This window comes from Micromys minutus (assembly GCF_963924665.1).
Source record: "Micromys minutus genome assembly, chromosome: 14".
NCBI lineage: Eukaryota > Metazoa > Chordata > Mammalia > Rodentia > Muridae > Micromys > Micromys minutus.
The window spans coordinates 28,991,800-29,018,996 of record NC_137983.1 but is presented as its reverse complement, the minus strand read 5'-3'; the positions used below and the strand labels follow the sequence as shown (position 1 = coordinate 29,018,996).

The 27,197-nt window shown below is 37.4% G+C and overlaps 1 protein-coding gene across 18 annotated transcripts in view; it reads left to right on the top strand.

The window, feature by feature from the left end:
* PCM1 (pericentriolar material 1) overlaps positions 1-27,197 on the top strand; it is a 92,894-nt gene that overhangs the window by 29,916 nt on the left and 35,781 nt on the right. For 16 of the 18 annotated variants that reach the window (XR_013975329.1, XM_080928571.1, XM_080928573.1 and 13 more), the window contains 15 exons: positions 2,805-3,021; positions 4,262-4,460; positions 5,189-5,362; positions 5,836-5,990; positions 6,109-6,335; positions 9,798-9,940; positions 10,059-10,188; positions 12,513-12,653; positions 13,352-13,542; positions 15,863-16,060; positions 17,724-17,943; positions 18,049-18,194; positions 18,650-18,840; positions 21,215-21,386; positions 23,415-23,773. Coding sequence is in view for 17 of the 18 variants with exons in the window: in XM_080928571.1 (XP_080784697.1) it covers positions 2,805-3,021; positions 4,262-4,460; positions 5,189-5,362; positions 5,836-5,990; positions 6,109-6,335; positions 9,798-9,940; positions 10,059-10,188; positions 12,513-12,653; positions 13,352-13,542; positions 15,863-16,060; positions 17,724-17,943; positions 18,049-18,194; positions 18,650-18,840; positions 21,215-21,386; positions 23,415-23,773 (2,863 nt within the window). In the remaining variant the exon portion in view is untranslated. The remainder of the gene's footprint in view (positions 1-2,804; positions 3,022-4,261; positions 4,461-5,188; positions 5,363-5,835; positions 5,991-6,108; positions 6,336-9,797; positions 9,941-10,058; positions 10,189-12,512; positions 12,654-13,351; positions 13,543-15,862; positions 16,061-17,723; positions 17,944-18,048; positions 18,195-18,649; positions 18,841-21,214; positions 21,387-23,414; positions 23,774-27,197) is intronic. The other 2 variants (XM_080928568.1, XM_080928570.1) reach the window with 1 other exon arrangement.

Genomic DNA, 27,197 nt, shown 5'->3' with positions numbered 1-27,197 from the left:
TCTCTGTGTAGGCTGTTAGATAAGCGTTCTTTGTTTTGTTTGTTTGTTTTTGTTTTTTGTTTTTACCTCTTTTAAACACTAGGTGGTTATAACCTTTGAAACTTAAAGTTAGGTTGGATGTGATGGTGCATACTTTAATCCCAGCACCCAGAGGCAGAGGTAGGTGGATCTGTGGATTCAAGGCCAGCCTGCTCTAGCTAGTGCTTTCCAGGACAGCCAGGGCTATATAATGAGACCCTGCCTTAAAACAAGCAAACAAAAAAACAAACAAAAAATCAACCAAAACAAAGAAACCAAAACAGACTTCCTCTTCCTGGGCCCCGCTCACACTATACCCTCTTCCCAAGTCACCTGCCTACCTCCCCTTGAGAAAAACTGGACATGGGGATGGGGAGGGGAGCCTGCCAGAGAAGGACCCTTTTCTGCGGCATTAGATGGGGGAGGGACAGCTGGGGTCCCTCTAAATTCCTGACAACCCCCAATCAGTGTTTGAGCCTCCTCATTCCCTTGGTGAATCCTTGGTGATGATTTTGACAACTTCGGGAATAAATGACAATTCTCATGAAAAAAAGAAACAGACTTAAAATTAGTTTCAAGTTTATGCCCTTGCATTATTTTATCTTACTGACAATTTTAAGAAAGGCTTTTGAGGGAGGAAGAGTGTTTTTGTTTGGTTTGGTATTGAAGCAAGTCTTACAGACAGTAAGACAGCCTGACCTTAAATTCTCCATTTTTCTATGCTAGCCTTTTAAAGCACTAGGATTACAGGCTTGTGCTGCCATGTCTAGCAAGACAGTTTTAGAAGTGATAATGTTTCAGTTTTGTGAACTTTGTAAAATAATGAAATGCGTGTGAATTTTGAGTGTGGGATTTGGAGAAGAATGGGTGAACATTGTCTCACACTGGGAAAGTAGTGATGCTTGTCTTGCCCATGAAGAAAATGAGGAGAGCCATTTGTTCTGGACAGTTATCTAGCAAAAGTTTAGTGAAGTTTTCTTTTCTTTTCCCCCCCCCCCTCTCACCCCATTTATTTAAAGAAACAGTAAGAAAAGATACAATGCAGGAAAAACACCAACCATCCGTCACACTAGGCCGAACAAAGCACAGTGATTTTCCTTTGTCTCTCCACCCCCACCCTAACTCCCCAATTCCCATCCATATCAGTTTGAGTTTTGAGGTTCTTTGATTGGGAGTACCAGTGAGGAGGGAGCTGGATGACTGGAGGAACCTTAAATCTGGCCACCCCTAAGTCCCAGAAGAAAGGAGCTGCAGGCCCAGTCCAGCAGAGATGTGGTGGGTCTGTGACATGGTGTCTACCTCCCATTCTGTGTTCAAGCCCCCAGGGAAAGGTCTGGCAGTAGAGCATGACTAGGTCCAGGGTGCCCAGGTCAGTTACTGAAGCATGGTCCGCTCACCAATGCAGCATCACTAGACAGCAAGTGAGCCAGCCCTCCAGTGGTGAGTGGGGAATTAGGACCTGTAGGCCAATGTATCCCTGAGGAAAAGTCCAAGAGAACGATTCAAGAAACTAGTAAGAAACAAGGGCAGAAAGCTGTGGGACAAAAGCACAGCAGGTTTCCGAAGCCCAAGATCCTTTTTCTTGAGCCCAGGACCATCCTTATCTGCCACAGTTCACATTTCACAAACAACAGTTTGCCTTCCATCAAGAAAAAAGAAGGCCCATTTGAACTCGAGCCCCAGCTATGTTCTTCAGACTGTAGTTCCTTCTGTATCTACTCTTTTATCTTAGAGACAACCCCAGCTCAGAACCACAGTGCTTAAATAACCAAGTGGCCCTGGAAGAAAAATGGTATTTAAGGAGGTAACATTCCATTTGGGTACATTGCAGACATTGGACCCCCTAGTCTGGTCTTAATTTAAGAATGGCTTGCTCCCATTTTAATGGCAGCAGGTCTTTTAGGGACAAATTCAGTTTCTTTTTCTCAGGCTTCTGGAAACATGGGCACAAACCCACCCACCATGACAAGAGTACCTGGCTCCATAGGTCCAAACACGGGTCAAATCCCTCTCCCATGTCTAGGACCCCTGGCCCCATGGGTCCTAATTCAGCTCATTTCTCAAGAACAGGTGGCCCCATGGGAGTCAATACTGGAGTCTTTCCAAGGGGGACAGGATCAGGAGGACTGAACCCAACTGCCTTCTCTCAGTTTTCTGGCATATTGGCCTCAAATCCAGGTGCCTTTCAGAGGTCTGCTGGCCTCCAGGGCTCAAATCAAGCTGTTTTCCCAAGAGCCTTTGGGCTACTAGGCCCCAACCCAGCTAACTTTCCAAGGGCCACTGGCCTGCAGGGTCCAAGTCCAGCTGCCTTCCCAAGATCTGCTTTCCCCAGGTCAGCTACTGGCCACCTGGGCTCTTCTCCAGCAGGCCCTGTGGGTATCAACCCAGCTCCTTTTGCAAGACCAACAGGGACCCTGGACCTTAACCCAGCTTCCTTTCCAAGGATAAATGGCCATGTAGGCAAGACTTTGTTCCCATTTTCTAGAGTGGGCAGCCTCCCTGGCTCAAATCCAGATGCTTTCCCCAGACCAGGGAGTCCAGTGTCTGCAATGTACCCAAGTGGAGTGTTATCCCCTAGTGAAGTTTTCTAATGAGCCCTGTCAAACCTTAGGTAAAGAAGCTCTCAGCTTCTCTAAGGACATAGGGATAAGATTGTTAGTGGAAGGACTGTGTCAGTGACAAAGTAGGAAAAAATCAGTGTCAGCATACAGTAAAATGCAACTTAATTTTCTTTTGTTTTGTTTTAAATGGTCTTTTCCTTTTTTTCTTTACTTTTTAAACTCAAGCCTCCAGCCGTTCCAGACAACAGAAGACAAGCAGAAAGTCTTTCATTAACTAGAGAAATTTCTCAGAGCAGAAATCCCTCAGTTTCTGAACATTTACCTGATGAGAAAGTACAGCTTTTTAGCAAAATGAGAGTACTGCAGGAAAAGAAACAGAAAATGGACAAATTACTTGGAGAACTTCATACACTTCGAGATCAGCATCTGAACAACTCGTCATGTGAGTAAATCTGACTCCGCAGTATTACATGAAGGGCATAGTATACAAGGTGGCACATAGAGCCCAGGTTGGTTCTCAGAGCCCACATTAGGCAGCTCCCAACTGCCTGTCTTTCCAGTTCCAGGGCATCTGATGGCCTCTGGTTTTTAGAGCACCTGCATGCAGGTGGTGAGCATAAATTCACACAGGTACATATACATAAAATATAAATACGTCACTCAAAATAACAAAAAGAGTTGGATGTTCTCTTGTGTTTTGAGACAAGACTTTACAGTGGTGATCAGGCTCCCTTCAAATTTGCAATATTTCTGCCTCCCAGGTCGGGATGATATGGTTGCATTGCCACATCTATCTTGTAATATTAATTCTTTATTCTTCACGTATCTCCTATTTCTCTGCCACTTTAAAAGGAACCTGACTATTTCTGCCCTGAACCACACTCATTTCACTCTATCTCAGCAGCCTTTCTCTTCTCTAGAGGATAGTATCAGTTGTTACCATGTAAGAACAGAGGAAGACAACTAAGGAAAACAAAGTTTGAAAGTCTTATTTATGGCTTTGTGTCAGTTTTATACACAAAGAAAGTCATACTCTGCTGCGTGACAACTCTTAAAGACCACTCCTAGAAAACCGTGGAAGAGCAGCAGTGAAAGGAAGGATTACAGCGCAGTGTAATGAGAGACCATTGGAACCAGCTGTAACAATTGTGGCATTTAACGTGAGAAGTAAACAACAATAGTCCCATTGAGAAAGAGATAAATGGCTGTAGTTTTGAAGTAGTTGGAGGTAGAAAATTATAATATATTTATCTTACTAATTAATTGGCTGCTAGGGTTGGCCTTTTGTGTTCTGTATATTATATATACCCACCTTCTTTAATCTCAGACAAGTTTATCCTGTTGTTCTTTTGGTTGGTTTTCTAGCATATAGCATTGCAATTCTTGACAGTTTCTGTCTTGTTTTTTTGAACCTTCTATTTTAATCTAGTAGCTATAATGCAAAAGTTCTAGACAGTCTAGAAGGAGGAAGTAAAAATATTTTCCCTTGTGTATTTTGATGTGTTTAGTTGTTGAGATATGTTAACAAGCGTTCTATTTATGCATTTAAGCTGTCAAGATTTAAATCTGCAAATTTTAAGATGCTAATTAATTTTATTCTGTTTGTAAGAATCCAAACTGCACATATATGCTGGTTCATACTATGCTTATTCTGGTAATTTATTTTTTTCTTTCTTTCATAGTTGTGCCTTCAACTTCTCTCCCAAGAAGTGGGGATAAGAGAAGTTCAACTGCAGCTCTGCCTGCTGCCGTGGGCTTTGCACCGGCTGTCAGTGGGGAGTCCAATAGTCTCACCTCATCTGTTCCTTGTCCTGCCACCTCTCTAGTTTCTCAGAATGAGAGTGAAAATGAAGGTCATCTAAATCCAGCCGAAAAACTACAGTAAAATACTTTTTACAATCCTTCACATCTATTAAATAAATAATGAGGATAATTTTTTAAACTGTTGAAAATTTGTAAGAACCTGTAGTTTAGTAAGATAAACATTCTTATGATATACAGTGGAAGAAGTAGGAGATGTAATATCTGTGAATCTTATCATTTGGCTGAAAGGAATATGACATTGCTCAGGTAGTTTCTGTAAACTGCTGCTAATCATTTTTCAGAGAAAGGGTTGCAAATAGTAGAACTATAGGTAAATATTCAAATAAGCCCCATGCTCTGGAGTCATACCCCTGAAACTATATATACAAGACTGTCAGTGTGAGCAAAGCTGAAAACCAGGAATGATGTATGTGACATTCAGTTCACATTGTTGGAGTTTTGTTTAGCTTTTGTTTTTGTTGGTGTGTTTTGAGACAGTGTCTCACTATATAGCCAGTCTTGGCTGGTTCGGAACTCACTGTATAGACCAAGTTGGCCTTGAACTCACAGAGATATGCCTGCCTCCACCTTCTAAGTTTTGGGATTAAAGACATGTGACAACATGCTCAGCTGAACCTATATTTTAAAATTGACAGATGCCCTGAGATCTTGGTCTAAATCTGTGTGTGTGTGTGTGTGTGTGTGTGTATGCGTGCGAGCGCCAACTGCTATTAAGTGAAAGTAAGGGTTTTCTTTCTCTTTTTCTAAGATGGTGTTGGTGTTAATGTTACATTTTTTTTAATCAGGAAGTTAAATGAAGTTCAAAAGAGATTGAATGAACTGAGAGAATTAGTTCATTATTATGAACAAACATCAGATATGATGGCAGATGCTGTAAATGAAAATACAAAAGATGAAGAAACTGAAGAGTCAGAATATGATTCTGAACATGAAAATTGTGAACCTGTTACTAACATTAGGTGACAACAAGTTTCTTCTTCCCAATGTATTCATCTGAGTGTTTGTGGAGTTGGGGCAGGAGGCACATCAGTGAGGTGTTCATTATTAGCTTTGCATTTAGCTTTTACTGTGGAAGTTATCTGTTAGTGTGATAGTCATTCCTGCCCTGTGAAGAAAGGAGGAAATACCGAAGGCAATAATTTAGGAAAATTGCTGTTTGTAACTGAATGTAAGTAAGTTTATGAAGTATCAAATTCAGCACTTTCTTTCCCTACTTCTATACCTTAGGTATATTGTGAGTTTTCAGGTGCTTTTGTTTATAAACTTCTAAGTTTATGGAAAAGCAGGAGTCTGTTATTAAGAATTTCAGCTTAAATGATTCAGTTAATGCTGTTCTTGGCTTGCACCTACATTATTTTAGGCCTAAGGTAGATTTTTAATTTTTATTTATTCTTGTTGTGGTTTTAAATAACTTGGCTTTAATTTCTTTCAGAAATCCACAGGTGGCTCCTATCTGGAATGAAGTGAATACTAACAGTAATGCACAGTGTGGCTCTAATAATAGAGACGGGAGGTCAGTCCATTCTAACTGTGAAACTAATAACAGATCTGCTGCCAACATCAGAGCTCTAAACATGCCTCCACTCGGTATGATTTTCTATATTCACAGGAAATTTTGCATATTATTGTTGTGGAGCAGATTATCTTTGATTTATACTCTTAATGTTTTAAAATTATATACTTGAATGATACTCGTTTTTAACAGACTGTCGCTACAATAGAGAAGGAGAACAGAGGTTGCATGTAGCACGTGGTGAAGATGAGGAGGTGGAAGTAGAAGAGGAAGGAGTCAGTGGGGCTTCATTATCTAGTCGTAGGAGCAGTCTGGTTGATGAGGCACCAGAAGATGAAGAATTTGAACAGAAGATTAGTAGACTCATGGCTGCAAAAGAAAAACTTAAACAGCTCCAAGATCTTGTTGCTATGGTACAGGTCAGTTTGTTGAAATAGTAGTCATGTAAGATGCAAATTTTGTGTGTGGTTCATAATTATGTTGTTATAATTTCTTTTTATTTTCTTATATTGAGGGCCCTGCACATATACTAAACAAGCATGTTGCCACTGAGTTATATTCCCCAGGCCTATATTTGTATCCTAGGTGTTCCCATTAAAGGATTAGTTGTTTATATGCTATATCCATCAGATCCTGGTAAACTTGAGAAATCGAACCGGACATGGTGGTGCACATCTATAGTCCTGTTACTTGGGAGGTAGAGGTAGGAAGATTAGGAGAAGTTCAAGGTTATTCTTGACTACATGCAAATTGGAGGTTGCTTTAGGCATAAGAGACTTTCTAAGAAAAAAATGGGGAGATGGGTTAGAATAGGTATCTTTGTCTTTATAAAGCATATAATGCCCTTTACAACTTATTGGTGAGAAAGCAACTGCATGTATATAAAAACACAGGAGCATGGCTGTGTACCACTGAGTTTTATATATAACCCTGTATATAGAATTGTTTTTGCTGATGACACTGACATACATAAATCTCATAAAAGCATCATGAGGTAGATATTAAACAAACTGTTATATAATTATGATGTCCAGAATTTAGATGGCCTAGAGCAAAGCCTGAGATCTTCATTTTTTAAGATTTATTTATTTTATGTGTGAGTACACTGTAGTAGTCTTCAGAAAATGGCATGGCGTCACATTACAGATGGTTGTGAGCTACTATATGGTTGTTGGGAATTGAACTCAGGACCTTTGGAAGAGCAGTCAGTGCTCTTAACTGCTGAGCCAAATTTCCAGCCCCAAGCCTAAGATATTAACCTATTTGATGTTTAAAAAAAAAAAAGAAGAAAGAAAGAAATTGGACATAGTACTACCTGAAGACCCAGTTATTCCACTTCTGGGCATTTACCCCAGAGACGCTCCAGCGTACAACAAAGACACATGCACCACAATGTTTATAGCAGCTCTATTTATAATAGCCAGAAGCTGGAAAGAACCCAGATGTCCTTCAGTAGATGAATGGATACAAAAATTGTACATTTACACAATGGAGTACTACTCAGCTATCAGAAACAATGACCTTATGAAATTCTTAAGAAAATGGATGCATCTAGAGAATATCATCCTCAGTGAGATAACCCAGTCACAAAAGAACAAACTTAATATGCAGTCACTGATAGTGGGATGCTAACCCCAGAAAGCTCTGAACACCCCAGAAACAACTCATAGACTGTGTGAAGTTCAAGAAAAAAAAAAAAAAGAAAAGAAAAGAAATAACCATTATGTTTACTCCTTACACACCAAGAAAACTTTGACTAATTCCAGGTTACATCCTGTTTTACATATACTTTATGCTCATTATAACTAGTAAGATCTTAATGCACACTATCAAACCTTAAAAAAAGCCAAGCAATGACAAAAAAGTATTTGTATACTTTTATGCAAAAATGCTTAAAAATTTGTACATTTATCTTTGTATTTTTAAAATAAAGTTCTTCAATTAAAAAAAAAGAAAAGGAAAGAAAATCTAAATTTTAGGATGTTAAAACGCAACTATTAATATATGTGTTTGAAAATAATTTATATACATGTACATGTAATTATGTAAATATCAACACTTCCTTATTATCTAATGTGACCCAAAGGTCCGCTGAGCTTTTTGCAGTTTACTAAGGTAGGTATAACTTTTTTCTAGAGCAACAAAAATGGTTTAACTTGTGAAATTATTTCTTTGCTTTCTTTTTCTCTGTTGTTTCTTTCATGTGTTTTGTTAGATCATTGGCCTGCATTACCATACCTTTTAACTCTAATGGAAAATTTCTAATTGCTCACCTGAATCACTATTATTTGATAATCTGAGCAAAGCGAGTCCATTTTCCCATACCTTTTATTACATTTTTTATTATATTGGTGTACTATACCTTGTTTATACATTGGGTTTTGGCTTTTTCTACATTTTCTCTATGAGAAGAAGAGCTATTGAAGAAAAGAAAGTACATAAACACGTACCAACCTATGCATGTAAAATGTGTATAAACACCAGTTGAGGTATATGTGCCTATTTTTTTTTTTTTTGCTCATATATGTGAAGTGTGTCAGGAAAGCATATAAGATAAAGAAATCAATAGAAAGTATGGCCATCTTTCTGAATTTTCATCTTACTTTTTGAACGTAGGTCACATGGCTATTACTGTTTGAAAAGCATGAAATAGCTTCTGAAACAGGTTAGGCTGTCCTAAATATTTTTATGGTCATAAGAACTCAATATATAACTCAATATCTTGCTAATTGTTATTATCTTTTACTTGTTATATTCACACTTGTTTGTAAAATTAAAGAAAAAATGAGGAAATGAGGGAAAACTCTAAACAGTGGGCATGGATTATTTGAAATACTATAATAGATACATCTTAAATTTTAATATCAAGTTTCTTGCTCCATGATAATTTTTTTAAGTTTCTGCATATTTGACACAATGCTATTTCTTTGGATATCTCATTTCAACAAAATAAGAAATGGCAAGTTGCTGGGCAGTGTTGGCATACTCCTTTAATTCCAGCATTTGGGAGGCAGAGGCAGGCCTCTGTGAGTTTGAGGCTAGCCTGGTCTACGGAGATAGGTCCAGGACAGCCAGGGATATACATACCCTGCCACCCTGAACCTCCCCAACCCCCCACAGCAGGTTAATTTTTTAAAACATGTTTTAGTTCATAACACTGTAATGAAATGTCTGAGTTTGTGTCACTTTATAAAAAACTAAGCTTATTCAGTTTACAGTTGTAGAAGTTTTAAGGGTTCACATTCTGATTAAATGTAATAAGGCTGTGCAAGATAGTACATGGCAAAAGATGGAGAATGAACAGTATATACATGAGTCTGTTCTTTGTGTCCAGTGTTTTCTGTCTCCTTCCCTTGCCCCTCCTGTAGCCCTTTCTGTATCCTTCCTCTCCGTGTAAAGCCAACAGTGTTCAGTTGTGGGAGCTCCACCTTTATGACTTTACATAAGTGGTAACTCTGAAAGGCCTCATGTCAAAACACCATACCGGGGTTAAATTTTCACTCTGCTAATACTTCACAGTAGGGGTTAAAAACACGTGAACCTTTGGGGAATGCACTCAAGCCTTATTCCAACCATAGCACTAAGTATTGACAGCTCAGACTTTAAATGGTGGCTAAGGATGCCAGTATATCATAGATCAAGTGCCTGATGTGCCCAAGGCCCTGCATTCAATCCCTAGCCTGACAAAAATTGTAATGGCCTCATTTTTGTTTTAGCACTTAATTTCTTATCATTGATAGAAGATACACTTTGGTTTTCTCTAGAAATTATTTACATCATCTGACATTTATAATGTGTCAGTTTTTAGCCTACTAAATTATGTAAAGTGTAAATTAGAAATTTGGATTTCCAGATAGTTTTATATAATTTTGCTGTTTCAGGATGATGATGCAACTCAGGTAGTTGTCCCTGCTGGATCAAATTTGGATGATTTCTATGCAGCAACAGAAGATATCAAACAAAATTCCAATAATGCAAGAGAAAATTCAAATAAAGTAGATACTGGAGTAAATGACAAAACAAGGTATTGTAAGCTTTTGCTTTCATAATAAAAACTCAAGAGCCAGTTATTTAGCTTGTGTTATATTTTCCTTAGTATCCTTATTTTATTGGAGTCCACAAATATGTCAATTTAATTATAGAGAGAAATTTTATGAGGCTAAACTACAGCAGCAACAGAGAGAGCTTAAACAGTTGCAGGAGGAAAGAAAGAAATTGATTGAAATTCAAGAGAAAATTCAAGCAGTGCAAAAGGCATGCCCTGACCTTCAGGTAATTATAAAATTAATTTCTTTCAGTGTGTTTGAAAATGTATGAAAACTACTGTTAGTTTGAACTAGTCTGTCTTTACTGGTGCAAGGTGACAGGTTATACTTGCCAATTTTCTGATTACTGAAATGAATGAACTAATAATGAAATAGATTTGGGTTTTTTTTTTTACTTTGAAAAGTGGTACATGGGGATTAAATGGCTACTTACATTTTTGTATTGGGTTAGTTACCCATTCATGACATAAAAACTCAAAACTGTTGTCATAGTAAGATATTCTGGCTTATATATAGCAGATATAGATCAACATTCCATTTTTATTGACCTAGGATTACAGAGTAAGACTTAAATCATCATGAGTTATTTTTATTTCATTAATTACTTTAAATTCTGATCACAGCCCCCTTCCTCATTACAAGTCCCTCCCCCCATTACCCTGTCTCCTCAGAGAAGGGGAAATCTCCCATTGGGTACTGCCCCACAATGTGACATTCAGTTGCAGCAGGACCTTTACCCACTGAGACCCAACCAGGTAGTCCAGGCTGGGGAAGGCGATCCAGTTGTAGGCCAGAGACAGCCTCTGCTTCAGTAGTTAAGGGAACTCCCATGTTGTTAGGGACCAAGCTGCACATCTGCTACAAACATGTAGGGGACTTAAGTTGAGCCCCTGCATGTTCTTTGGTTGATCGTTCAGTCACCATGAGCCCCCATGGGCCCAGGTTAGTTGACTCTGTAGGTCTTCTTCTTGTAGTGTCCTTGACCCCTACAGCTCACTCAGTTCTATCCCAAACTCTTCCACAAGACTCCCAGCTCTGCCTGATGTTTGGATGTGGGCCTCTGCATCTGTTTCTATTTGCTGCTGGATGAAGCCTCTCTACTGTCAGTTATGTTAGCTTCCTGTCTTCAAGAATAGCTGAGTATCATTAATAGTGTCAGGGGTTTGCTCTCTAACATGGGACGTGTTTCATGTTGGGTTAGTCATTGGTTGGCTGTTTCTCAATCTCTGCTCCATTTTTATTGTTGTGCATCTTATAGGCAGGACGGATTTGGGGTTGAAGGTTTTGTGAGTGGGTTGCTGTCCCCTCCCTCCATTGGAAGTCCAGCCTGGATACAGGAGGCAACCACTTCAGTCTCCATATCCTCTGGTTGGAATCTCAGCTAGGGTCTGTAATTCCTGTAGTTCTCCCTCTACCCCCAGTCTCAGGTCTCCAGCTATTCATATAAATGCCCCCACTGATTTCGGTTCTCACAGTCCTTCTGTCCTTATCCACTCTCTCACCTACATCCCTCCCTCCATGAGTTATTTAAAGATAATAATTGTATATAACTTTAGTTTTAACTTATATACTTTAAAGTAATATAGGTTCATTGTATGGAGCAGAGAATAGGATAATTTTTCCCATATTAATTATATTAGATGTCAGTGTGATATAGAGTATACTCTTTTGAGGTCTTCCTAAAATATATTGATTTATTCTGTATAGTTTTATTCATTTGTATGTGTGTGTGCATGTGCACAAGCCTGTGTGGAGACCAGAGGTTCACGTCAGGTGTCATCTTTCTCACAGTTCAATCATACTTTGTAGACAGAGTCTCTCTCACTGAACTGGGAGCTTAGTGATTCAAGTGCATGACCAATGAGTCCCTGGTATCCTCTTGTTTCTGTTCCAGAACTGAGATAATAGGTCCTCGTAACTTTACGTGTCTTTCTATGTGAGTCCTAGGGATCTGAATGCAGGCCCTCAAAGCTTGTAAACCAAGAACTTTAACCACTGAACCATCTCCCCAGCCTGGTTAACTTTACTGTGTAGTTAAACTTGTTTTTGAAGAAAGAAAAATATCAAATTATGTTTCTGACACAACTGTTTCTAAGTCTGTACTCTACATTTTTTTCTAATTCTTTTGTCCTTTATCCTCAATATAAAATACTGTCCAAAGGAGAGCATATGCCAAGGTTGGGTTGAGTGTAAACTCTCCATCATCTCCCAATATTTGATTTATATGTTTTTACTGTTCAGTTGTTAACTCTCATCACCTTTAGCCTATTATCATGTTTGTTTTCTTCTGTTGTCTTTGGATCATAGTGCCTTTTTTAGTCGCATAATAGCAGATTAAATATGACACTGGAGCTCTAGAGAAGTAAAATAACTACTTCATGAAATAGGTTCAATTATATTAGTGCTGGATGGTAGTATTTGTCATAAATATAAATATATATATATATAGTATTTGTTTAAATGTGTGTATTTGTAGAAGTATGTATATATATATGTGTGTATGTATCTATATGTACATTTATACACATACACACATGCTTTGTTTTTTAGCTGTCAGCCACTAGTATAAGTAGTGGTCCCAGGAGACAATATCTACCAGCTATTACTTCAACTCCGACTGTTAATGACACGGAAAGCAGTGCAAGCAAACGTGTCACTGAGCCTGAAGATTCCTCAGTGGTGGATAATGAGGTGTGGTATGATTTACTGTTCCTGAATTTGTCTCCTGAGCCTGCAAAGTTGTGTGTGTGTGTGTGTGTGTGTGTGTGTGTGTGTGTGTGTGTGTGTGTTTCTCTCTCTTTTTGTGTGGAGTGATGTGGTTAGGAATAGAACTTTAGGCCCTTTACCTAAAGTTATATTGTTTCAAAATAGTCATATTCCTTATTAGCAAATATAAAAGCAGTTATAGAAAACACTAATTATTTCATTTAGAAGGGCATATTCTTTGATTTGCATATACGGCTTTTCTCAAATAGTTCATGAAATATATTTAGTACTTCTTGTTTTCATGAACAGCTGATAAATGACTGTTTTGTATCCCTAAAATACTATCTATCGAACATCTTCAAGAAATTGTAATTGGTGTGTGTTGTGGAGGCATGTGCAAATGAGTGCAGGTGCCCATGGAGGCCGGAAGGGTGAGATGTCCCTGGGAGCCAGACTTAGCAGGCTGTCATGGGTCACCTGGTGTGGGTGCTGGGAACTGAACTCAGGTCCTTTGCAAGAGCAGCATGCACTCTTAGCCATTGAGTTCCTTTTATGGATATCTTAGAATGAAAATAGAAACTTCGAACATAAAATATCGTTGTACTGATAGTATCATTAAAACTTATTCTTTAAAACTTCAGCAAATCCAAATATTTACTTGACTCTGATTTTTAAAATAATAGCTGTGGTCAGACATGCGAAGACATGAAATGTTAAGGGAAGAGCTACGACAGAGAAGGAAGCAACTTGAAGCTCTAATGGCTGAACACCAGAGGAGGCAAGGTCTAGCTGAGACCTCATCTCCAGTGGCCATATCGTTGAGAAGTGATGGATCTGAGAACCTGTGCACTCCTCAGCAGAGTAGAACAGAAAAGTAAGAAAGTCATTTAAAGCATTTTTTTAACCTCACTTACCCAGAACGTTAAGCTAGGCAGACTCATTGTCCTGCACAACCCAGCACAAATCAGCCGTGTCACTAAAGCAAGTGTTTGTCAGTGTGTGACTAAGAATAACTCAATGCAGCCATTTCCTAGTCTACAGCTTTCCTTTCTATCTCAGGTACTCTGGCACTTGATCAAATGGTGATACAGATTCTTTGTAAAAGTTTTATACTTACAAAATGAAAAGTAGGATTTTTGTAGTGCTGGTTTTCTTCAGAACAGAATGCTTTATGGTATTATGACAGAGTCTCATGTAATAAAGACTGGCCTTGAATTCCGTCTGGAGCTCAGGATGACCTTTTAACGATGGGTCCTCCTGCCTCCGACTCCTCAGTGCTCATATTATAGGCATTCTCCACCATGCCCATTTGAAATACTTTTTATCTTAAATTGTGTATCTACCATTTGTAAGGTTCTTAAGGATAATCGTAGTCTTTTTATAAAATAATTAAGTATTTAGAAATGAGTTTGAAAGTTCTGTATTTGGAATAGTTGTTAGAGAGTTAGTTATTTGTAAGATAAGTTAATTAGCTGTATAGTAATATTTAATCTAAAAAATTGAAATCCAGATACGTTGCACTCTTATCTTTAGATATTCAGATGCATTTCTAAAATATTATAAATACTCTCTTCCTTTTAGGAGTTTTTATAATATTGGAGTCTCAGTGTGCTTTTTACTGAATAAATATATTACATCTGTTCTGTTCTAACCACTGCGTATCTGTTTTTTTCACAGACCTCTTCAGATATTTTTGATGAGCATCTAGTTTCAGAATTATTTGTGTAGAGCTAGCTTCCTAACCTATGGCCTGTGACCCCTCTTATGGATTCATGTGACTGAATGTAACTGAATCAGGGACGGGGCTTACAAAAATTATTTTCAACATACTACAGCCAAAAATGTGGTCAGCATTAAATGCTAAGTGAATACAAGGTGTTCCCAGCATTGCCACACCTGAGCTGCAGTGTGTGTCTCAACTATAGCCTTGGCTCTAGGAGTCATGCGTATGCAGTGTGTGCGTTTGCACCATGTACTGCCCGTCTCCAAAGGTTTCCTCAGTTGTTTACTGCACATACAGATTTAGTTGTGGGAAACTTCTGTTTTCCTATCACACCTCGTCATACCTCTTCCTCTTAGTACCAAACTAGTATATCTTTTTATTTAAAAATTGTTGATTTGCTGACTTTTGTTTTCTCTTTTTGGTTTTTTGAGACAGAGCTTTGCTGTGTAGCCAAGATGTTCACTTTTGATATACATACATACATGAAAAGAATTTTGACTTGGTTAGGGCAGAAGTTCCAGTAATTTTCAAAATGATTTTAAACATCCTATAATTCTGTATTACTAACTTGGAAATTATGATATCAAAATATTTAATTACTGAGCTGTGGAAAACAGTAAAGATATTTTGTGTACTTCAGTCTTAAATATTCCTTCAATTTTAATTTATTTCTACTTTTCAACTTTGTGTGTATTGTGGGAGTATATGCATGCTAGCACATCTGCCTGTGGAGGCTCCAGCCATTGGATGCCTATTGCACTGTAGTTAAGGCGCTTGGGAGGCTCCTATGTTCAGACTGAAAAGGGAACTCGGCTTCCCTAATTGAGCTGCAAGTGCTTTGAACTCAGAACCATCTCTCTGGTCCCCAAATATTTGGTTCTTCATTTAAAAACAAAGCAGTTTCTTTGTGATTATCAGATGTTTAAATTGTATAACTATTTGGTATATCTACATACTACTTGGGGTATGTAAAAATTCCCCGATTAGAGGGGGATTCTGAGAGGAGACAGTTTAGCATGTTCAGGTGTAGAGTTATTTTAATATTACAGCTGGTAAATACAGTGGCTATTTAAAATAAAATTTCATTTTTTCCCCAGTCATATCAGTAGCATATTAAGTGCTCAGTATTCATGTGTCCTGTATCTGCAGCACAGGGCAGCACAGATAGCGATCATCACAGTGTTGCAGAAAATGTTGTCAGGTAGCACTTAAGAATGGCAGGCGGAAGTTTAGTTAAAGGAAAACTTTCTAGAAGATGTAACAATTATTTCAATTTCCTTGAAATACTATTTTGTGGAAGGCAAACTATACATTTTGTTGACAGCAATGTAAGATAACATCTCAGAATTACTGTGATGAAATGAAATTTGTATACATGTATGCTTTCTTATATATCAAAATCTTAAGCATTATAGCTCTTAACATATCTGGCTAATCGCCATAATAATGACTGTTTTCCTCTCATCCCTAGAACAATGGCAACTTGGGGAGGTTCTACTCAATGTGCATTGGATGAAGATGGAGATGAGGATGGTTATCTTTCAGAGGGAATTGTTCGAACAGATGAGGAAGAAGAAGAGGAGCAGGATGCCAGTTCCAATGATAACTTCCCTATGTATCATCCTAGCATAAATCAAAATTCTTACAGTGGAAAGGAAACCAAAAATAGGTTAGTAGGTGTTTACGTTTTACTTGATTTTTAAGTATCTTTGTGACACCAAGCAGTTCTGAGTTTACACCAATTAACCAAATATCCTAAAATTTAGTTCATAATGGCACCAACTATTCAAAGGAAATGCAGATCTTACAAATTAAAGAACTTAGTCCCACAAGAGTACTATTCTTTTTAGTACAAGTCTCCAAATTAACTGTATTTTCCTGTCTTGACTAAAATGAGGATTTCCATAATTTGTCTTTAGAATTAATAATTTGCTACAACTCCAGAAAACACTTTACCAATTATTATCAAGTATTCGACTTGGCTGCTCAAAGCAGAATAGCTATATGAGGCCGTCCTGTAACAAATGCAGTGCGAGGTTTCCATTGCCTTCTCTGAGCTCCACCTTAGAAGTTGGTTACCACCCTTGAAAGTTTTTGATGTCATCTAAGAGATTTTATGGAAGTTTTATTATGTAGCTATGATTGACTAAGTAATATGCCATTGATAATCAGATTCAATCTCTGGTTTCATTTCCTTCCCTAGAGGTCAGTGGGTAGGTCTGGAAGTAATAACCAGATCGATTTTTCTGCTGATCGATTTTGATGCCCCTCATCAGAAAGGGCTAAGAGTTATAAACTCTGGCTTGTTTGAAAGGGGCTTATTCTGCATAACAAAACAGAATCTGACACTGATTCCAAACATTTTAGGGGTGGAGAGAATACCTGGGATTCTTAAATTAGATACTTTTTTTTTTCTTTTGAAGAAGTCAAAAGTATCTTTATTTGTAGATGATTACATATATAAATAACAGTTTTTTTTTTTTAACATAAACATGTTGTTGTAATAGTTCCCACCTAGACCAGATCAAGAATCATACCTAAGCTTTTGTCTTTGCTATTCTTTGGGGTAATTAAGCAAAAAATAAATTTTCAGGTAGTGAAAAGTTCTGTTAATAAACTGACTGTATTGCTGGCAGCAACAGTCTTTACTGATAGTTGAGCTGCTGCTTGAAGGGTCACCTGAGACCAGAACAATGTAGTGAGACCTTGTCTATAAAGCAAAGCAAAGTAGAAAAAGTAGAAGTTACCGGAGCAATATTGTTATTTGTGGGTTGTTTTTAAAATTACATATTTTTAAAATGTGTGTGTGTGTGTGTGTGTGTGTGAGAGAGAGAGAGAGAGAGAGAGAGAGAGAGAGAGAGAGAGAGAGGGAGAGAGAGATGACACAAATGGAGGTTAGAGAAAGTTTTCAGGGGTAGGTTCTTTCTTTCATTCCTGGGAACTGAATTCTAGGTTATCAGGCTTGGTGGCAAGTGCCGGTCCTGCTCATCCATCTCTGATCTGCATCTTACTTTTAGTAATGATACACATTTGTGAATAAATGCTGCCAGAGAAAACTGTGCCCCTTGTTGAAGTAAAGGATGAGGATGGAAATGTGCTTTAGTCTAAAAAGTAGTTTTATTTTGTAGAATATAGTTAGACTATAATGTAAGAATCCGAATAAAAACCAGAACACAATTAAAGAATAATTGGATGGGCTGAAAATACGTGATTTTTTAAAAATATTTAATACTGAATAAAGAAGTAACACTCTTTAGACTAGGATTTAAGGTTTGTTGCCATATTTTAAAAATCAAGTTATTCATATGATAACGCTCTGAATTCTGCATTAGGTGGAAGAACAATCGCCCTGTTTCAGCAGATGGAAATTACCGTCCTTTAGCCAAGACAAGGCAGCAGAATATCAGCATGCAGCGACAGGAAAACCTTCGATGGGTGTCAGAGCTCTCTTACATAGAAGAGAAAGAACAGTGGCAAGAACAGATTAATCAGTTAAAGAAACAACTTGATTTTAGTGTCAATATTTGTCAGACTCTGATGCAAGACCAGCAGGTAAATTTTATATACGAAATGAATTTTTTTTAATGTACATCGTTTTGAAGCAGTACACACTCTATTCAACACATTGTAACTAGTGTCAACATTCTCTTTCAACAGACATTGTCGTGTTTGCTGCAGACTCTTCTAACAGGTCCATACAGTGTTCTGCCTAGCAATGTGGCGTCCCCTCAAGTACACCTTATCATGCACCAGCTGAACCAGTGCTACACACAGCTGACCTGGCAGCAGAATAATGTCCAGAGGTGAGCTGTCTGACTACAGACAGTAACGATGGAGAGTGAGTGCTAAGTGACAGCCATGATCTGTTACTGTGGGCCTGGCTTTTGTTTACAAAATTATTGGATTGTATACTTAATGTTAGATAAAGTAGATAGTATTTGAATTATAATACAACAAAATCAATGAGCAAGCAAAAACTTAGGTTCTTATATTTATACCTGTGTCTATTAGAACTAAGCTCAGTACTTGTTACAGTGGCCAAGTTATTAAATTGAGCCAAGCTATGTTATTAAATTGTGTCAACAGAGCAGGCAAATACTTACTGTAGGGCCAGAACAGTTTGTCTATTCTGAATGCTATTTAGTCATGTCTTAAATGTATTCTTTGAAATACAAAAATTTTGAAATGTCAAAAATGTTTTTGAACTTAGTTTATTGATGGTACTAAAAATGACTTAAGTTACTGGCTTTTTTTATAGGTTAAAACAAATGCTAACTGAACTTATGTGCCAACAAAATCAGCACACAGAAAAGCCTAGAAGCAAAGAAAGAGGCAGTAGTGCATCACATCCCTCTTCTCCCAATTTATTTTGTCCTTTCAGCTTCCCAACACAGCCTGTAAATCTGTTCAACCTGCCTGGATTTACTAACTTTCCATCCTTTGCACCAGGTAGGAAACAGAAAACCTGAAGGTAAAGTAAATTTGTAAATGTGGAGATTTTGAACTGGGTATGATATTTCATGCTTATTATCCCAGAACTCAGAATTAGAGGCTATAGGATTAGGATACAGTCAGTCTCAGATACATAGTGAGTGAAGCCAAGCTGGACTAACTGAGATCTGCCTCAGAAAGAAAAGAAAAAGAGTTTGAGAATATAATTTATCTGTTGTGTGGATTTTCTGTTTTTATTGTTTGAGGGTTTCTTACAACGTGTTTTAAGCAATTGCCCCTCCTTGTAGATTTTTTTTTTTTTAAACCCACTTAGTTTACTCAGTATGAGCATGGATGGAACAATATACTGGATTATGAACAGCATTTTCTTTCTCCTTTATCACCCATTAGTTGACAGAAGCTTTTCAAGTAGGGACAGGACTTTGTGACTCCCTTGCCCATCTATATTACATGAGTGTTTTAAAATACATAATTCTTTTGTTCTTTGGAAATTTCCTACGTGCATAAAATGTAGTACAGTCATATTCTTCCCTATTTGTCTAGACCATCCTCCACCCTCTTCTAATTTTATATCCTTTTTTGTTTAATGACCAAGTCCAGTTTAGCTGCTCACAAACTCCTGAGTCTGGTGCCATCCTCTTGTACCCTTAAAGAAAACTGACTCTTCCTTCCTTCAAGGCTACCAACTGTCAGTAGTTCCTCTGCTAGTGATGGAGATGTCAGAGGGAGCTCATGAACCTTTCTGTTTTATCTTTTTCTTTTTAAGATTTACTTATTATATATAACTACACTGTAGCTGTCTGCAGACACACCAGAAGAGGGTATCAGCTCCCAATACAGATAGTTGTGAGCCACCATTTGGTTGCTGGGATTTGAACTCAGGACCTCTGAAAGTGTTCTTAGCCACTGAGCCATCTCTCCAGCCCACCTTTCTGTTTTCTGTGCTACAATGTTGACTAGCTTGGTCTTGTATAGGCCTTCTGCAGACAGCCCTAATTGCTGTGAGATTATGAATGCCATAACAGTGTTTACTCTGGTTTTCCCCAAACACTAGCTCTTTAAAACATTGTGTCCCCAGTTCCTAGATATACCCTGAGCTTTGTGTTTTTTTTATTGTGTGCAGGAGGGGCTACAGATGTACTCTGAGCAGGGGACAATAGGAACGTTTTATTTCAGGAAGATTATACTGTGACATTATTGAGGAATTGGAGGAAAGGAGCTAAGAGAAAGACTGACTAGAAGGGCTTTTTTAGGGATGTTAGGGAAAGGGTGATGGCCTGAGCAAAGACACCAACGAACGGTAAGAAAAACAGTTCAGAGTGTTAGAGTAAGTTAATCAAGATGGAAAAAGAATTGAATTCCTTTGCCAAAGAATGTAGAGGTTGTGAAGTCTTCATGAATGTTAATCTCCATCTTCCATAGTGTATTTCCTTAACAGAATTTTCAAAGCATGGGCATAAATAACAGCTTCTGGAGTAAATTGATAGCAATCATTATTTGAGTAGGCTTTTAAGTAATAAGTAAGAGGGTGCATGTGTTATTTTCACATTAATAATAGTCATACCCATACCAGATGAGTAAATGTGTTTGGCATGAAACTCATAGCATTATTTTGACTATTTCTTGTAATGTTTCATTATTGTGAAATTGTACATAAAGTACTTAAAATTGAGGCTGGCACCCTGTCATAATTTGATAAAGGCACTGTTAAGATTTCTAGGTTTTTTTTTTTTAACATTTTAAATTAATTGTGTGTGTATGTGAATGTAGGCTTGTGCATGCCCACTGAGGCTAGAAGAGGGTGTCAGGTCCTCTGAAGCAAAAGTAGAGGTAATTGTGGGTCTATGTGGGTGCTGGGAACCTGAACTCTGTCTGCAAAAGCAGTTCGTGTTCTTAACTATTGAGCCATCTCTCTGCTTGCATAACTTGTAGTTCTTTTTATTTTCTATTTTTTTTTACATTTTATTTTAATTGCGTGTATATCTGTTTCACATGCATACAATGCCCATAGAGATCAGAAGAGTACATTGATTCCTGGGACTGGAATTACAAATAGCTATGAGCTGCCAAGTAGGTGCTGGGAATCAAAGCCAAGTCCTCTGGAAAAGCATCTATTGCTCTTAGGGCTGAGCTATCTCTCCAGCCCTAATTTCTATTTCTTAAGGGAGAACCATTAATTTCTTTAGTATCACAGTTATCTCAGATGTAAGTAGGCTGACCTATACATAGCAAATGAGCATTAGTTTATTGAATTATATGTTTGATTTGATAGGTTTGCATAGGATATTCATTCAGTTAAATCTCTTAAAAATACATTTTAATTTCATTAAGGCTAAGGCACTTCTTCTTTTCTTCCTTGTATTTTTATTAGGAATGAATTTCAGCCCTTTATTTCCTTCTAATTTTGGAGATTTTTCTCAGAATGTTTCTACACCTACTGAACAGCAGCAGCCATTGGCTCAAAATCCTTCAGGGAAAACAGAGTATATGGCTTTTCCAAAACCATTTGAAAGCAGTTCTTCTCTTGGAGCGGAAAAGCAAAGGTACTCGATTGTATCAAAGTTGGATGCTTTTACTATTCACTTAATTTTTTTAAAAAATTAGAGTTTGTGTGTGTTCTTGTGTATGTGTGTGCATATGGAGGTCAAAGGATAATTTGGAGGAGTAGGTCACCTCATTACACCATTTGGGTCCTTGTGGCAAACTCAGTGGTCAGGCTTGGCACCATTTACATGTTGACCTTGTTGGTGGCCCAAAATTCACTTTGTGCCACAACACAGGGAGAATTTTTGTGATTGTGCAGCTTGATATAGTATTGGTTATATAAAACTTACACATCATGTAGATATTTCTCGATCTTAAGAACTTAACAGCCCCCAGAGTTTTAGTCCAGGGTATCTTACAAGAGTCATATAACATAAGCAGAAATGTATGATTTAATCTTGATTTGATGTTTGTCTTTAGACTAAAAATGTTCAATGTTTACCAATTTAGTACTGGAAACTAGTAGTAAGTGTGAAGGAATAGTTTTTTTGATACCTAACTCAAAAAGAAAATTCCCTATAACCTGTTTTAGTTTGTTTATTCTGGGAGAAGTGGGCAAATTGAGATACATAAGGGTCAGTAGGCAAGGCAGCTCCAAGAACACTCTCCACGGTCTTATTGTTGTTTACTTAAAGCAAACAAATAACCAGGAAGAATGAAAAGCACAGATATCACTTGGACCCAGTGTTCTGTTACAAGTATCTCTGTGATTCTTTTTTCCTACCTCAGATCTTTAGAGATGTACAGTGCAGACTATGCCTCCATCTAGTAATATGATTGGGCATGTCTCAGCTTCCTAAATTAGCATTTGGCACTGTTGTTAAATCATGAACTTTGGAGGGACACTTGATTAACAGATAAATCTTAGAATTCTTGCCTTACAGTCACCTCTAGGAATTACTTTTATCTCCTTGACATTGTTCACTCCTTATTAGTTAGCTTAACCTTCCTTTTTTTTTTTAAAACTAAGTTCCCATTTCATTACAAAAGTGTTCTTTCATCAGAACTTGACACAATGCTTAATGTACAGTTGCCATTTAGGAAAGAGATTGCATCACAAGCAATGAATATTTGTTCAAAGCTTCAGTGAACTGGGCTTCCTGTTGTGATTTTCTGCTTTATTATCCATGCTTTATATATCCTTGGTAGAAGAAACAACTCTTGAGTTTTCATTATGTATGTCATGGTTAGAATGGAACTACATATCTTGTTTTAGCTACTTAAAATATTTCAAATTAGATATCTTTATCTTATTAAATCTGAACTAGTATAGATAAGGGTTAAGTGACTAACTAAAGATAGTAAGACAGTTAAAACCTAGTAGTCTTTAATAAAGACCATAAAACTTACTATAAAGTGCTAGCAAGGAAGTATTTTAAGATATGCAGACCATACTCTATCATAGCCATTCATCTATACAGTTTTTATTAAAACAAATAAAAAGCAGCCAAGGACAATCGATAAAGAACAGAGTGGCTGTATGTTCATAATATTTTATTTATAGGAATTTAAGTGAATTTCGCTGGGCATGTTGGCACAATGCCTTTAACCTCAGCACTCAGGAAGAAGTTTGAGTTTGAGGCCAGCTTAGTTTACAAAGCCAGGATAGCCACTGTTGTTACATAGAGAAATCCTGTCCTAAGAAACCAAAATCCAAACAAACCAAAATTAACAACAATGATCAAAAAAACAAAAAAAGCCATTAATTTTATGTATAATTTCCCCAACTGTAATAATTTTCTGATTAAAAAAATAACTTTTAAGAATAGAAGCAAACACAACTTGTAGTTAATAGGTCATATAGAACAAATTGCAGCTGAATTTGTCCTTTAAACTGGAGACTCTTGTTTTGAGTTTTCAGTGTCTTGGAAAAATATTCTTTGTAAAACACTTTCTGGGCTCTATGATAAAAAGATGTATGTTTTTGTGAAAATGTTTTCCTAGCCTGTTGATTTCATTAACTGGAGATTGCAGTAAGTACAAATACATCTAAAGTGTGACACATAAAACTTTTTTATATTGGTAAGGAATCAGAAACAGCCTGCAGAGGAAGCTGAAAACACGAAGACACCATGGTTATATGATCAAGAAGGAGGAGTAGAAAAACCATTTTTCAACACTGGATTTTCAGTGTCTGTAGAGAAAGCTACAAATAGTAACCGCAAAAATCAGCCAGATACAAGCAGGAGAAGACGTCAGTTTGATGAAGAATCATTGGAAAGCTTTAGCAGTATGCCTGATCCCATAGATCCAACAACAGTAACTAAAACATTTAAAACAAGAAAAGCATCTGCCCAGGCCAGCCTGGCTTCTAAAGACAAAACTCCCAAATCAAAGACTAAGAAGAGGAATTCTACTCACCTGAAAAGTAGAGTTAAAAATATTGGTAAGTTTTGAAACTTGTTTAACATTTATAGTGTAAATATAGACATTGTCTTCTTACTTTGACACACTGACATTTTTGTACAGCTAGATGCACAGGCGTTGGTGAAACCTACTTGAATCGTTTTTAGTTATCTTTATAATTTTTAAATTCTTTTTTTTTACTTTATTTTAAAAAACAAAGATAAATTACAAATTTTTAGCATTTTTGCATAAAAGTATACCAATACATTTTTTAAGGTTGTAATTAAGTATTTGTGGGTACATATACATACACATATGTATATATGTAATAATAATATAGGAAAAGAGGCTATTAATTTGAGGGGATAGGAGAGAGACTAGCAGGGGCTGTAGGGAGGAAAGGGGGATGTGATACAGTTCTATTTTAATTAAAATATATTCTTTTTTTTTAAATTGAACTTCACACAGTCTGTGAGTTGTTTCTGGGGTGTACAGAGCTTTCTGGGGTTAGTATCCCATTATCAGTGACTGCATATTATGTCTGTTCTTTTGTGACTGGGTTATCTCACTCAGGATAAATTCTTAAGTAGCATTTAATGTAGATAATTTAAAACATTGCTTTTATACTTAGTGCTTTTTAAACTTTCTCTTGTTTTAGGTATATGTGTGTGTGAACATATATACTCACACATATCCACCAGTATGCTCTTCTCCCAATGGCTTATCCTTTCTTCTCTTCCCTCCCTCCCTTCTTCCCTCCCTTCCTTCTTCTTCCTTTTCTTTCTTTTCTTTTCTTTTCTTTTCTTTTCTTTTCTTTTTTTTATTCTTATTTTTTTTCCCATAGTCTATTAGTTCCAGTTAGTGAAGCCCTGTGTATGGGTGTAGGGCTATCCACTGGAGCACAAGGAATGCTGCTAGTAGGAGTGCTTTCACAGAAGAGCGGTTCTCTCCCAGCAGCTATCAACTGCCAAACTCAGTTCAACAGATTTCCAAGTTTTGTTACTGAAAAATTGCTCAGATGTCCAAATGTTACTAATTTCTGTCTTTCAGTGTTTTACCAGGGTATTGCTTGAATTTTTATCATGACTTCTCTTTAATTTCTTGATGATTCATTTAATGGGCTTCTAATTCATAATACATTGTTAGTTTTTTATTACCATAAATGAAACCACTTTAAAAATAGACTTATTTATAAATTAGTGTTTCATTGAGTATTATATTAAAGTTTTTTTAATAGCATTGCTACATGTACCTGCTTTAAAAAAATAGGTTCTTGTCTAAAATTATTTTATAGGAAGTTTAAATTATTTTATTGGATATTCTCTTTATTTACATTTCAAATGTTATCCCCCATCCTGCTTCCATCTCCCCTCGCCCTCCACTTGTTTCCATGAAGGTGCTCCCTCTCCCAACCACCCTCTTCACCTCAGTGCCTTGGCATTCCCCTACACTGGGAAAACGCGCCTTCACTGGACCAAAGGCCTCTTCTCACATTGATCCCAGACAATCGTGTCCTCTGCTACATATGCAGCTGGAGCCATGGGTCTCTCCATGTGTGCTCATTGGTTGGTGTGCTCAGTGGGAGTTGTGGAAGGTTTGGTTGGTTGATAATGTTGTTCTTCCCATGAGGTTGTAACCCCTTTCAGCTCCTTCAGTCCTTTCTTTAGCCCCTTCATTGGGGTCTACATGTTCAGTCTGAAGGTTAGCTGCAAGCATGCTCAGCTGTATCTGTCTAACTCTGGCAGAGCCTATGAGGAGGTATCCATATCTGGTTCCTGCCAGTAAGCACTTCTTGGCGTCAACAATAGTGCTTGAGTTTGGGGGTTGCATATGGGGTGGATCCCCAAGTGAGGCAGTCTCTGAATGATCTTTTCTTCAATCCCTGCTCCTCTATTTGACCTTGCATTTCCTCCCATGAGTGTTTTGTTCTCCCTTCTAAGAAGAACTGAAGTATCCACATTCCGGCCTTCTCGCCTTTTTGAGCTTCATAAGTTCTCTGAATTGTTTCTTGGGTATTCAGAGCTTTTGGGGGCTAGTATCTGCTGAATGCATACCATGTGTGATCTTTTGTGACTGGGTTATCTATAACACTCAGGATGATAGTTTCTAGTTTCATCCATTTACCTAAGAATGTCATAAAGTCATTGTTTCTAATAGCTGAGTAGTACTCCATTGTGTAAATGTACCACAATTTCTGTATCCATTCCTCTGTTGAAGTATAATTTTCTTAAGACTAGATTTAAAGCAGTTTTATTAGTTAAACTCCGAATAAAGATCACATGTTTAAATTTGGTGAAACGAGAATTATTCAAATAGAAAATGCTTCATTTCTGAGACAGACTGTATGAATAATCAAATAATTTTGACTTTTTGGTGCTTTGTCCCCACAAATACATAACTGAAGAAACGTGAGCATCTTTATTAGAACCCTCTCAACATTCTTTCGTTTAGCTAGATAATTTGATGTGCTGGGAACAGTATTCCTTAAACTTTCAAATATTTCATCTGGGGCTCCCTGGGATTACCGTTCTAAGTATAGATTTTGATTTATCACTGAGACTGAGGCAGGAGGATTAAGAGTTCAAGGTGAGATTGGGCTACTTACCCAGACTCTTTTTATTAAACAAAAATCAGATCCTGGTTTAGTTGGTTTAGAAAAATATATTATTGTGAAATACCTTATTTTTAATTACAATATTTTCTTTTGTTCTGAGAATTTCATGTTCTATTCAATGTAAAATTATGCCCAACCCCATTCCCTCCAGCTGCCCATTTGTCTTCTTCTTTTTTTTTATGTACAAAATGTTGAATGATCTCTTTCATTGGTAAATGATCTTGAGCAATCCACTCAAGTTAGGTCATTTAGTCCAACTCTCTGAAGTCCTTTGTGTACTGGTGGAGAAACACTACTGAAACTTGTTCAATTCATATTTCTGGATCAGACTTTAATGGTGTGAATAGGCTTAGAAAATTAAGAAACCTGTCTAAACATATGTGGACTACATGAACTTGTATGAGCTGATGCTGACCTAGCTTGCCTTCAGATGGCGAATGAGAGAGAAGGCTGTCTTTTTTGATAACTTACTTCCGAGCATGGGTGTGGGGTAATCCACTGGAGCACAGAAAGTGTTGCCAGTGGAAACATCCTCAAAAGAGACTGATTCTCTTTTCCCCAGCAGCTATCAAATTCCACTCACTCTAAGTTAAGGAAAAGACCTGAAGGGTGCCTCCCCATTTATCTAAGCCAGAAGTTTGGCTGGGCTGATGTTGTGCAAGTGACCATGGCTGCTGTGGGCTCATGAGTTCAGTGACGGCTCATATCTAGAAGACAGCATTTCACTACACTTTGCTCCATCCTCTGTCTCCTACACTCTTGCTACTGTCTGTTCTGAGCCTTGGTAGGGTGCTTAGGACCGAGCACTCAGTTTCTTCTTATCATTTTGACTAATTTTGCATCTTTGCAT